Raw genomic sequence first — 12872 nt, forward strand, 5'->3', positions numbered from 1 at the left:
GTGGAGAGTGTGAAGGAAATGGAGAAAAAAATTACAAGCTGATTCAAAAACAGCAACAAAAGCAAAAAGATTGTACTTTCTTGCTCTGATGTATGTTATTATAACACTGAAGCATATCTCGCAACACACACACACAGGTGCAGCTTCTCATTCTCATTCACTAGAAGCTGAAAATGACATGTTGTTAATATCATTTTAGACTAATGGGGGCATGAATATGAGGATGTATGTTGTGGGTATGTGAATTATTTCTGGTTTTGTGTGCATTTGATTCTTTATCTATCTCAGTTAAATAAGTACAAGGATGGGTAAAGTTATCATGCAATACTAGTAACATCATCTTAGATTTCTGCATCTTTGAATCAGTATTTATACTGTCTAACAAACCATGGTACAAGTAAAAAAAAAATGGAATAAAGTTTAATTTAATTGAACATTGCTTTATAAATCCCCAAGACAAACTATAATATCCAGTTATTGGTAATTTAAAGTAAATGTAGATAGTGTGTAAGGTATTTGCCTTGGATAGGCCAGCCCCTGTGGAAGTGAAAAGTGGAGCGCTCCCTCCGGGTTGGGAATAAGTCTATTTCTTCAGCCGGAAGAGTTTAAGTATCTCAGGCTCTTGTTCATGAGTGATGGTGGAATGGAACAGATGATGGAACGACAGATTGGTGTTTCATCAACAGGAAGGAGGGTGCTGCACCAGTCTGAGGGCTGAGACGAGAGGCAAAGGTCATAGTTTACTGGTCTGTCTACATTCCAACCCTCATCTATGAGTTTGAAGATTGACTAAAAGATTCAAATCCCAGATTCAAGCAGCTAAAAAATATGAGCTTCCCTCTGGCCAGACTCAGCCGGAGAGATCAGGTGAAGAGCTCACACTTCTACAGGTATCGTGGCGTAGAGCCGCTCCGTATTGAAAGGAGCGAGCTGAGGTGGTTCCAGCATCTGATTAGAGTGTCCCCTGGTCAACACCCACTGGGAGGAGATCCCCTAACAGACCCAGAACTCACTGGAAGGATTAAATATCTATTTGGGCTGGGAACGCCTTGGAGGTTCTGGAGAATGTCGCTGTGGAGGGCTATGTTTGGGTCTCCCTCTTAAACCTGCTGCCTCAATGACCCGGCCTTGAATAAGTGACTGAAAATGAAAGGATGGATAGTAATGGCTTCCTCTGAGAGTTCTTACAGCAGCATAGCTGAAGAAACCTGGAGACTGGAGATACCCATGTTGTGTAGAGGGTGTGCATTGTTGCCCACTGGTTGGTCTGCTTGTGGGATATTGTTCTTTCTATAATCTGGGCCAGATCAGCCCTTACCAAAAAACTAGCCTTCTTTATCAGTTTCTTGAGTTTCTTTGAGTCAGGGGCAACGCCTTATTAAAATCTTGAAATACTTCAGTTTCCTCAAATAGTGGAGCTTTTGTGTTTATACATAATCTGTTGTCCAGGTTATCCAGATGGACACCGCCGCCATCTCCCAGGACTGAAATAGTGTGTCGCTTATACTTGGTCTCCTTAATAATAATCATGATAATGGCTTTTCTAAGAAAGATCAATGACGATAGTGACAAAACATTTATGCTTGAAATTGTATATCGTTCCCTTATAAAAAAATAAATACATAAAAAATAATAAAAGACACACTTTTGATTCCAGCTTCTTTATTTTATCAAATTTCTGCATGAACAACTTGTTTTGAGTCTTTCAATAATCCTTAACTTTTTCAGCTTCCAACACAAACATTAGATCCACCACAGTAAACGACATGTAAGCACAGCTAGTGTGTTCTTCCTTTTATACTGGTCCATGAGTCTACAGTTTAACCATTAAATAAGCTTGGAAAATTTTCACTGGAAATGTCTGAGAAATCGGAATTGTACAGGATACAGAAAGCAATGGTTTATGATATCAATGACTAATTCACAGGACAAAATACACCACTTATCATTTCAAGACTTCTTTAATAATCATGCGTTACAAAGAATAACTCAGCAGCTAAATGTTTTGTGCTGTGACATGCACATTCCAGTTTCTGAAAGTTAACACACTTACTGCACACACACACACACACACACAAGCAGGCATTAGTAATATAACAAAGTGGATGACACACACACACACACAGACAGAGGAACCGCAGAGAGCTGTCATTTAATTGAGTCCTCCCAAAGTGCTGGCTGAGCAGAAAGACATAACTGATACAGATTAAAACCTCTCTTCCCTTATTCATTGATCACTGCAAGACTGGGGGGCTAAATGGAGAGAGGAGAAAGAGGGGAAGAAAAATCGTTGTCTACTGATTGACACTGATTTCTAACTCACCTTGTTTTCTCCTGTTTGATTTTTCTATATGCCATCGAATCTGTTTTTTGCATGTGTATTAAAAAGTTTGCAAAATGGACGTAGCTAAATGGAGGACAGCTGTGAAAAAGAGCTCTAACTGTGATGATGAGATAGGTGGAAAGGTGAAGGGAAGGTAGAGCAAGATGTAGGCTGCAGGAGGGACAAAAGAGACTTTAACTAAAGGGTAAAGAGGGGACTTTAACAGCACTCAGAAGAACCCTTTATTTCACTTAAGGAGAGTTGGCTAATGAAGGGAACCGATTAGATGTGGACAGGGAGAGAATGAGTAAGAGGCAACTGGGGGGGAAGACGAGGAGGGAGATGATGAAGGGGTGCAGAAGACAAAATCACAAAGCGAAGAAAGAGACACTTCACATTTGAACAAAGTAGTCTCATTTAGGCAGCATGCGTGTACCAAATACGCCATGTCGATCTAAATCCCTTTGATATCCTTGAAACAGCTCAAGTGAAAGGGATGGGACATCAGAGGCTTATTGTGTGTGTGTGTGTGTGTGCGTGTGTGTGTGTGTGTGTGTGTGTGTCATTGTTTCTGTGGGTAAAAAAGTCAGAGAAAGAGAGAGAGGGGGGGACTATAAAAAAGCAGAGAAAGCCTGAGTCTGTGTCAGTGCTGAAAGTGATGGGGTGGTGTGTTTTATGGGTAAATTGAAGGGTGTGTTAAAAGGAGAGTGATGAGCTGCTCTTACAGTGTGTGTGCCTGTATAAGTGTGCATGTGTGTCTGCTCCCTCTCCCTCAGTATCAGTCTCTTCTGCTTGATTTCCGTGCTCTCCTCCCTGCCTCTCCTCTGCTCGCTTTGCCGTGAAATGGTTTTTCACTAGACCATTACCCCTACCAGTGCACTACCGTGCTGCCACAGCCCTCTGTGAGTGAAAGGGAGTGTGTTTAAGTGTGTGTGTATGCCTGCAGAGAGAGAGATGGGTGTGTTTGGCTGCATGAGAACGAGTTTCAGGGTGTGCACAGTAGCTGTGCTTGAAACAGAAAGATTGTGCATGTGTTTTGTTAAGTGAAAATTATTTGTGTGCGCATGCTGGTTAATGTGTTTGCATGTATGCGTACATACATGTGAGGGGAAACTAAAGAGGGTGTGTCCGTAATAAAACAATAAGATGTCTGCCCTTATATATCCAGAACTATCTTAACTCTTGGTGTCATAGATTCAACAAGGTGTTGGAAACATTCCTCAGGGATTTAGCTCCATATTGACATGACAGCATCACACAGTTGCTGCAGGTTTCTGAGCAGCACATCCATGATGAGAATCTCCCGTTCCACCTCATCCCAAAGATGCTCTATTGGATTGAGATCTGGGGGCCGCTGGTGTCCAGCGAACTTGTTATGTTCTAGAAAGCAGTTGGAGATGATTTGAGCTTTGTGAATTGGTGCGTTATCCTGCTGGTAGCAGTGATCAGAAGATGCTACACTGTGGTCAAAAAGGGATGGACATGGTCAGCAGCAGTACTCAGGCTATGGTGTTTAAATCATGCCACATTGATAGAGGGCATAAAGTGTCCCAAGAAAATACCCCACCAACCTAAACTATTGATACAAAGCAGGATGAAACCATGCTTTCATGTTGTTCATGCCAAATTCTGACCCTACCATCTGAATGTTGCAGCTGAAATGGAGACTCGTCAGATCATGGCCCCGCTTCTTGTTCTTGTCTGACAGGAGTGACACCCAGTGTGGTTAACTGCTGCTGTAGCCCACCTGCTTCAAGGCAGGACGTTTTGTGTGTTCAGAGATGCTATTCTGCATGCCTTGGCTGTAACCAGTGGTTATTTGAGTTGCTTTTGGCCTTCTATCATCTCCTACCAGTCGGCCCATTTTCCTCTGACTTCAACAAGTATTTTCTATTAGTCTTTTTAATTGCTGATTTTTTCTTTTTCAGACTATTCTCTGTAAACTCGAGATTGTTGTGTGTGAAAATCCCAGTAGATCAGCAGTTTCCAAAATAGTCAGGCCACGTTCCAAGTCACTTAAATCCCCTTTCTTCCTTTTTCTGGTGCTCAGTTTGAACTTCAGCAAGTCATCTTGACCATGTCTTCATGACTAAATGCATTCAGTTGCTTCCATGTAATTGGCTGATTTGCTATTTGTGTTAAACAGCTAAACAGGTATATCTACTAAAGTGGCCTGTGAATGTATCATGCAGAATTTTAAGGTTGAAAAGTTACGGAGTGGGTCTTTAGGTAAATAAACTCCTTCACAAATCTACCTGGTCTTGAGATATTTTCATGGGACTAGTTGAAAATAGACATTCGTTCATTCATTCATTCATTCATTCATTGGGAAGTGGATCAATTTGATGGCACCCTTCCACAAAATAAATAAAAACACTGAAATATAGAATTTCCCTTTTAATTAAAAAAGAATTGTAAAAAAGTTTAAAATAATTTTTATAAAGTCATGAACTAAACAAATGTTTTCCTACATGTGATATTTCTGTCAATAGTTGTGGCTCAGTGAGACAGTGCGTGCTGATTGGCTGCAGGGAGGCTAGAGTCGGAAGGGGGGCTGGCCCAGTGCGTGCACAGGAAAACAGCAACAGCTTAGTGATGGCGAGCGAACCTGACCGAGCAGCAGCTTACCGAATTCAGCCATTTATGTTTGAACTAGACTCTGAGCCTGAGAGTGAAGATATCGAGATGGTGGAAGAAGCATGTTTACAACAAAATTTACGTGGCAGAGCACTTCACCCCACTTTTAAAAAGAAAGCACAGGTCTCATTTGTACATTGCAAGGGGATAAATTTTTAGGCTCGTCCGTTAGTGTTAGCATTAGCATTAGCTTTAGGGGTGGAAGAGGGGCTGGATTATTCAGATAGCCTCCTGTGATGACGAAATCCCAGGAGCAAATTAAAATCACGTGTTTGCGAGAGTTTACCCTTGTTGGTGGTTCTGCTGTGAACAAGGGGCCCTGTTGGAAAAACTCAACCGTCCTCAAAAGAAAGGCTTTCAGGGAAGTTAACACTTCAGTCCAAGACCAGTACACATGTTTTAACTTGAAAAAATGCAATTTCCGGGTGATGACTCCTTTAAGTGTAGTCTAATTTATTAAATTGTAATCAGCAAAACAAAACATAACCAGGTCCGCTCCATGTTTGATGGCAGGTCTTTTCTCTAAACCTGGAATTTTACGTAAAAAGTTCCAGAAAAAGCTCCAGTTTTCTGTCATCTATCCAAAAGACATTTTGTCAGACTTTGTGGCTCATCAATGTACATCTTACCTAATTAGAGTCTGGCCTTTTTCTTTTTTTCTTTTTATTCTTCTAGTGGAGTCCTCTGGAATCTTCTCTCATAGATCCTGTTGTTCTTTAAAAGCTGACATATATTGGAGTTTAATATCTGCAGGAATAAACACAAATCTTCCGATCAACCACATATCCAATTATCTTGTATTCAGAGGTAGTTTACAGCCTCATGGAATTAATACATGTTAATAGTATTTGCACCAGTAGTCAGATGAATATAAAGCTACTTGGCTCTCCAAGCTCATTTGGCAGGTCTCTCCTTTGCATACTTTGGTCCATGTTCAGTGGCCTAACTGGCTGACGAAACAAATGAAGAATATTTTAGAAAATCTTTGTAAAATAGCAACTAATTGTTTACCTCATACTGAAAGGCATGCAGGTACAGTTGGTTTTAACCGAATCCCTTTTCAGGAGGAAGGAAGCATTGTTTCAATAATCTATGAGAAGTTTAAAAAGTTTAATCGTTTATGGGAGTTACTAACAAACTTTAAATTATTTTCAGCTCCTTACTTTTCACCATCTCTTGTTTCCCTTCACCTCCTTATTTATTTCTCTCAGCTCCTCATCTCCACCCCCTGATGCAGTCATCCATCCTCTCATCTCTCACCCCTCTCGCCATCTGCAGTTCCCCCTTTTAACATCTTGTTTAAATCGTGTCGTTAACATCCTTTCACCTCCCCACTCTGCCGCCCTCGCCTTCACCTCATTCACTTTCTTGTTTTATAACTCACCTCTCATCTCTTTTCTCTACCTTTTCCACTCCTCAATGACTTCATAATATCCCTCCTCCTCTCTTTATCTCCCTCACATAGTCTGTAACTCATTTACTCCTCATTCACTCCATCTCTCTTTCCACCTTTCTTCTCCATCAAATACCTTTTCGTTCTCTCACTTCATCTCTCTATTCTCTCTTAATATCCTGCTGTTTCTCTACCTGAGATATCAGAGCTATAAAGGCAAGTGTTCAAAAGAAAGCAGGGCCAGCAAATCTGTTTTCGATGCCTTCTGGCATCATTCCTGGAATGCAGATAGAGCAAAAAGCTGTGATGTCTAATATCTATACCTCAGCCCACTGTAGAGGGGAGCAAAAAAACATCTAATTTTGGTTAAAACGATCAGCCTTTTGTCTTCAACACTCTGGGAACAAGCAAAAACCTCACTCTCATACTCTGTAATTTGCTGGGTTTAATCTCTTTTGGTATTTTCTGTGTTGGGATAAAACATAACACTACTATTTTTACAAACATTTAGGCTCAAGTTGTGCAAATAACCTACATTAATGTTCCATCCCAGTGGACAGGAGTACTGGTGCATGATTGTTACATCCCCAGACTGGTCTAGGGGGAAAAAAGAGAATAACACAGCAATAGAAGGTCAAGTTGTGGAGACGATTTTAGCATTTTACCTTCCGTTTATTGTTTTACATGTGCTTTAGGAAAACAGAAGGGCACCATCTCTACAGGGAGAGCCAAGGCCAACGAAACAAACAACACATCTTTAACTGTAATAAAAAGGAACATTAACCCAAAACCACAAAGCAAAATGAAAGGTACAGACCTACATCTGAACTCCTAACTTCAAAATAAACTGGAGAAAATGAGCTAAAATCTGAGTTACAAGATTAACGAGGAACAAAAATAGTAGCTTAACTAAAATCTAACAAATAAACCAACATAACCAGAGATCAAAGGCCGACAGAACCACGGTGAAATAGTAAAGTGTCCAAACGGCCCAGATTGCAGCTTCTCTGTCCTTTGAGGGACATTCCTGAGCAATGATTGGCTGGAAGAGGCCACCACTTAGTAGAAGAGGAAGGTCACCATGAAGCAGGGTGGCATACAGCCTTAGCTAGGCGATTATTTTTTATGAATTTCTTGTATGAACACAGTTATTATAAATTGGACTGATGTGGATTAGTTTTCTTTGGATCACAATGAATTGGCTTGAATTTAGATGACTTGAGATGACTTTTTTGTTAATTGGCAAAATGCAAATGAAGCTGAATTAAATTCAATCAACTACTGAGCACATTCCTATGGAAATGCAACTGTTTTAAAGGTCTGCTTGGATACGTTTTTTGAGCTGTTATCATTTTTAAAATTAAACATAAAAAGTTACTCAATCGTCTGAATCATATCTTTTCTTCTAAATTCACTTCAATATATATTATTATTAAAATTTCTGCAAATCTTAAGGAAGGGAGGGGGTAAAAAAAAGAGAAAAGGAGATGCGAGGGTTAGAGGAGAGAACCAGTGAGATGAGGTAGTGGGACAGATTGAACTGTCAGCAGCTTGCCTTAATCTTTTTCTTCTTCTTTCAGTATGGAGATGAGACACAGCTCCGTTCATGTGAAACTACATGAGTGTGTGTTTGTATCTGAGTGAGACAACTCCATCCTGTTCTGAAGTAACCTAATCTAGAGACGGAGACCCTTTCTGCCCCCCCAACAAATCTCAAGGCCTAAATCCCCAGTAGCTAGCCTTTGTCATTCCTAAATTACCCCTGTATCACAAACACTGACACACACACAGAAAGCGAGGGGCTTATGGGTCTGCATTGCACATGCTTAAGCTCCCAGTTTTGCTGTTCTGTTCATACTTACGTCAGGAAATGTCGTGTATAATTTAGACCTCTTTGCTTTGAAGATATTGGTTTAACTACCGCTAAATAACTGTGTTTTTCCTCATCAGATCCCACCCAGAGGGGCAGATCAGCGTCTGTCACCACGGTATGAAGAGGTGGAGCGTCAGTACGCCTCCCTACCAAGGTACCACATTTTCTCCTCATACGAGAGGAACTATCAACAGAAATGTTTAATGCATGTATCGCTGCTCTAATAAGTCTTCTCCTTTCTTCTCTGTCTCTAATTAAATCTCCATCTCTGGAGGCCTTGTCTCAGCTAGGTACTCACCTTACCCACTCTCTGGGGAAAACACACTCACACAGCGTTGAAAACTGATCTCTAATTCCTCTGTCTGCTCCTCCAAACGTAGCCTCTCTTATGCCCTTCGTCAAAGGCTTTAACGTCATATTTCACACAGTTGTGTTCAGTTGTTGAACTATTTAACTTTCCAATAAAATTCACTGATGGACAGTCAACATTATAAGTAGATGAAATCTTTATAATATGCTTAGCTACTATTTTGGTTTTAAAAACAGTTATGTGACATAGTGTCTGTTTTAAATGTGCATTTCAAGCCAGTCCAGACACACAAAAGAGATAGCTCTTGTAATATTTGATCACCCGTCAAGAAAACATGACCACTCTTCTGTTTTTGTGCAGCATGCTTGAGCGAACTGCCCAGTGCATTGTGTTGTTTTCCTCTCTGGACAGCATGAAACATTGCAAGCATTAGCCAACACAAGAACAATAACAGCCACCTCAGTATTTTAATCAATTCCTGAAATATTCTCTTCATTTATTTCTTCTGGGGTTTTTCCTGATGTTCTCAGGTAGCCATTCTGTCCCTGGATGCCTGAAATTGGTTGAAACTTTATTAGAAATGTGGAAGACAGCATATAATCTCTTCTATTTCAACATTTCATTTTTTATTTGCAACTTTATTTATTTTTACTGTAAGGCCTCAGCCTGGATTTTCCTGTCTTTCTTCACTCCTTTAACATCTTTGTTTTCCTTTTCTACTAGACACTCCTCTCCTGAGTGCTTCTTCCTTTTTTCTGTCTCATGTGTGATGTCTTACTCTCTTGCTCATTTCCTTTTTGCCTTTTCATATTCCTTCTGGACTTTGCAACAGGCCTGAGCCAGTTTGTCAAGCTTGCATATGTAAGAATAAAGCTTGTTAAAGTGAATAAACTGAATCTAAAAATGAAACTGTTAGAATAAGTTGCTACTAGCTTCTTTTTATCTCATTTTATTTTGCTTTCAACTACCAACACCTCGGGAGAATACCAAATGTTTGTTTGTGTGAGTCGGTAAGTTCAGCTGAGTAACAGAAGTTTAGGACATTAGAAAGTTTACAGCCAGGTTCCCACCTCTGTTAAAATGGTGAGGGATGACTATTTCACACCTCTTTTGTGTGTTTGTGTGTGTGTGTTCATGTGAGATACAGAGGAAGGGTGTCTGCATGTGGATGATGACTTTGGCAGATGGGGGCGAGAACAGTGATGATAGTTTTGAGGTCTGGCTGTGGTATCTGAAAAGCCTTAGGAAACTGGACACACACACACACACACACACACTGGCAAACATCAGCACAAACTGGTTGTGTTGCTGCTTTCAGACTTGGGCTATAAATCGTAAATGCCTATTTTACAGGCATGCATCATTATTTGAAAAGGGCTACAAGCTATTTTTCCATGGAAGTCATCATGCCTATTTTACAGTCTGGAAACAGGTGTGAGATTTTTGTATAAAACATATATAAAACCAGATTGATTAATTGAGTTATGTGATTTTTTCAGGCAGACTTGGCCCTAAATAAGGGGCCTTTCTGTGTTTCATGTGCTAAATCATTTATGTAAAAGAGAAAAAGCTTGAAATTGGTCTGACTTCTAAATCAGAGCACAGCTCTCCCCTGTGGATGAGATAACAGTAAACAGCCTTATACAGTGTCTTGGGCTGCCAAGACTCATGTGACAGATGCCAAATATTTTTTGCAAGCATTGCATTTCTATCCAGAACAGAGCTTTTCCACTATGAACCCACCAGTCTGTAAGCAACAGCCATTACTGAATAGACCCAATAACTTAGAAATGCTTCAGTTTTTTGTTTTTTGATGTCAGAAAGGAGCTGTTTTCCTTCTCGTTCTGTCTTTATTTATCTTCCTCTGCATATCTGTCTGCACGCTTTCTCCTGCTGTCAATTAACTCAAGAGATATTTCAGCATGTACAGAAGCGGAGAAGTAGATCATGTTTTGAAACCGCATCCAGGCTGTTGACCTTATAGAAACATATTATTTTGCCTCCGGACCAAAAATAACTGACAGGCTGTGTGTGTCTAGTGTCTGCATGTCTGCATACCTGTACGTTTTTTTGTTTTTGTTTTTTTACGGACAGCTCCACGTTGTTCCGCGAGTGCAGACGTAAGCATGTGATTCTATTATATCCGGGCAGGTCTAGAAATAGCTGAAGAACTGCGTAATCAGGTACTTTGACTTAACATCAGTTTAGTGGAGCACTGAGTACACTGAGAGAGTGTGTGTGCTGCGAGACAAGATTTTGATGGCTCTAAAATTAAAACATGCCCCAGCAGTGGATGATGTTTCCCTGCCTAAAGCACAAACACTTTACCAAACAGTCAGCAAATGTCACTGCTTGAAATAGATACGAGCTTGTTCAGTGTATATTGAGTATTTTGCTTCTGCATGAAGTCATTCGGTAATAAAATTTACAGAATCAGATTTTTTTTTCTTTCTTTCTTTTTTTACATTATTAAATATGAAAACTGTCAGTCTCACTGTCAGTCTCACTGTATTTGAATTTTCTCCAGTTTATTTCTGTCCAGCCCATTAGACCAATCACCACTTGACTTATTTATACATCCTTAACTAAATGATACGAGCTCAAAATTCAGAAATGGCACATGTAGCTTTCTTGCTTACTTAATGTTTTACGAGGTCAAGAGATGTAGATTTCCTTGGTAAATGAATGGAGAACACAACAGTCTCTTTTCACATGAGATCCCCAAAATCTCCCCTCACTGCCTTTTCTTCAAACGACCTCTCACCCTCTTCACCTCCATGCTTTTCCTTGTTTTCTGCTATTTTCCCATACTTTTGCGTCCCATTACACTTTCTCCCAGTGCTGTTGTTATTGTGGAACAAAGGGCCCAATTGAGAAAGAGTCTCTTCGTATCTTTATGTGGCCACCAGTTAGAATTTTAACCATTTGCAGCAGTTTCTTAAGGACCAATTGGTAAAGAAGAATATTTTATGTCTTAACTACATTTTAACACAAACTGACCAAAATGCTGTAAGGAAGAAAACTAAACCAATAAAATACACTTTAAATGTGAAATTGAAAAATGGACCAAATTCATATCAGTTTATTTATATAGCACCAGTTCACAACCAAAGTAATCTCAAGATAGCATAAAGAAAAAATAAACAAAGCAAATGAATTAATATTTCATTAATCTTCTGAAGCCTTGTTTATACTTAACTTTAACTACACATAGAGACAGCCTTCTGTTTGTCTTCGAAATAGTTTACATGCATATTTCAATCTGTTTTAAGAGGGTTTGCAGCTACGATGGTACCCAGCAATACTACCAGAAACTCTGGGGGCAGTGTTGCACAGTATAGCTGATGTCAGACCAGCGAAATAGGACAACAAAGATAAAGATCCACCATGTTCCACAATGTTTTTAATGACCACACACCCCACCGCTGTCCACTGCGCTGCCTCTTTTTATGTCTCTTTCACAATGTACGTTATCATAATCTCCTCCACCATGAGCATTTCCACTCTGAACTCTGCACTTAATTTGTTCTCTCAGACTTCTCCACCTTGTAAAAGATTCTCCAATATTGATCCTCGTTTTATTCTGTTTTTGATCGTTTGCTTTTTTAGCAGGATGCCGAGGCCTTTTAGGTTTTTCTGAAACTATTTCTGGTCCGCTTCTTTTACTAGCGTCCATACCTGCAGGCTGCTGCTCTTTTGCCGAAATAAAATACCAAATGCTGCGTTGTTTGGTAGCTGTGGGCAGTCGCATAAAATTGGTTAAGGAACCAGGAAGTAGGAAAGAGCTACACGGTGCACCGAAGTTATTATTTTGCAAGGAGAAAAACTTGACAAAACATTGTTATTGTAGAGACATATTGTTTATTTGGAAGCTTCCTTTTATCCCTGCAACAAATGAGAACATTTTAAATTATTTTTACAGGAAAAAATCCTACTTATTTAGCCTTTAAGTTGTAGAAGGGCTTTTTTATTTTTATTTTAATAGAAATAATTCATTGCTATCAATGTCAATGGCAGATTACATTAATTAAATTTGATGTAATCAAATAAAAATAAATCATATTACATATAGCTAAATTCAATCCAGTTATAATCAAATACAGTTCAGTTTATCATGACTGGAAAAAAAGTTGCCTTGATAAGAAATGAAAGAATTGTTCTGAACCTTTGGTTCAGTCCCCTGTCCTGAGCAAACACAGGGTGGTGGTTAACAGTGGAGAGGATAAACATCCTTCTAACAGTAACAGAGCCAGACTCAGGAAGGGCAGCCATCTTCCTCCACCAATTGGTAGTGTAAAATAACAGGACAAAGACTTCAACAAACACTAATGGCAGA

At 39.7% G+C, this 12872-nt stretch overlaps 1 protein-coding gene across 4 annotated transcripts in view; it reads left to right on the forward strand.

Moving 5' to 3' along the window:
• pard3bb (par-3 family cell polarity regulator beta b) overlaps positions 1-12872 on the forward strand; it is a 259283-nt gene that overhangs the window by 226748 nt on the left and 19663 nt on the right. For all 4 annotated transcript variants that reach the window (XM_042001255.1, XM_042001257.1, XM_042001254.1 and 1 more), the window contains one exon: positions 8304-8380. In XM_042001255.1, coding sequence (XP_041857189.1) covers positions 8304-8380 — 77 coding nt within the window. The remainder of the gene's footprint in view (positions 1-8303; positions 8381-12872) is intronic.

This window comes from Melanotaenia boesemani, chromosome 12 (genome assembly GCF_017639745.1).
Source record: "Melanotaenia boesemani isolate fMelBoe1 chromosome 12, fMelBoe1.pri, whole genome shotgun sequence".
Classification (NCBI taxonomy): Eukaryota; Metazoa; Chordata; class Actinopteri; order Atheriniformes; family Melanotaeniidae; genus Melanotaenia; species Melanotaenia boesemani.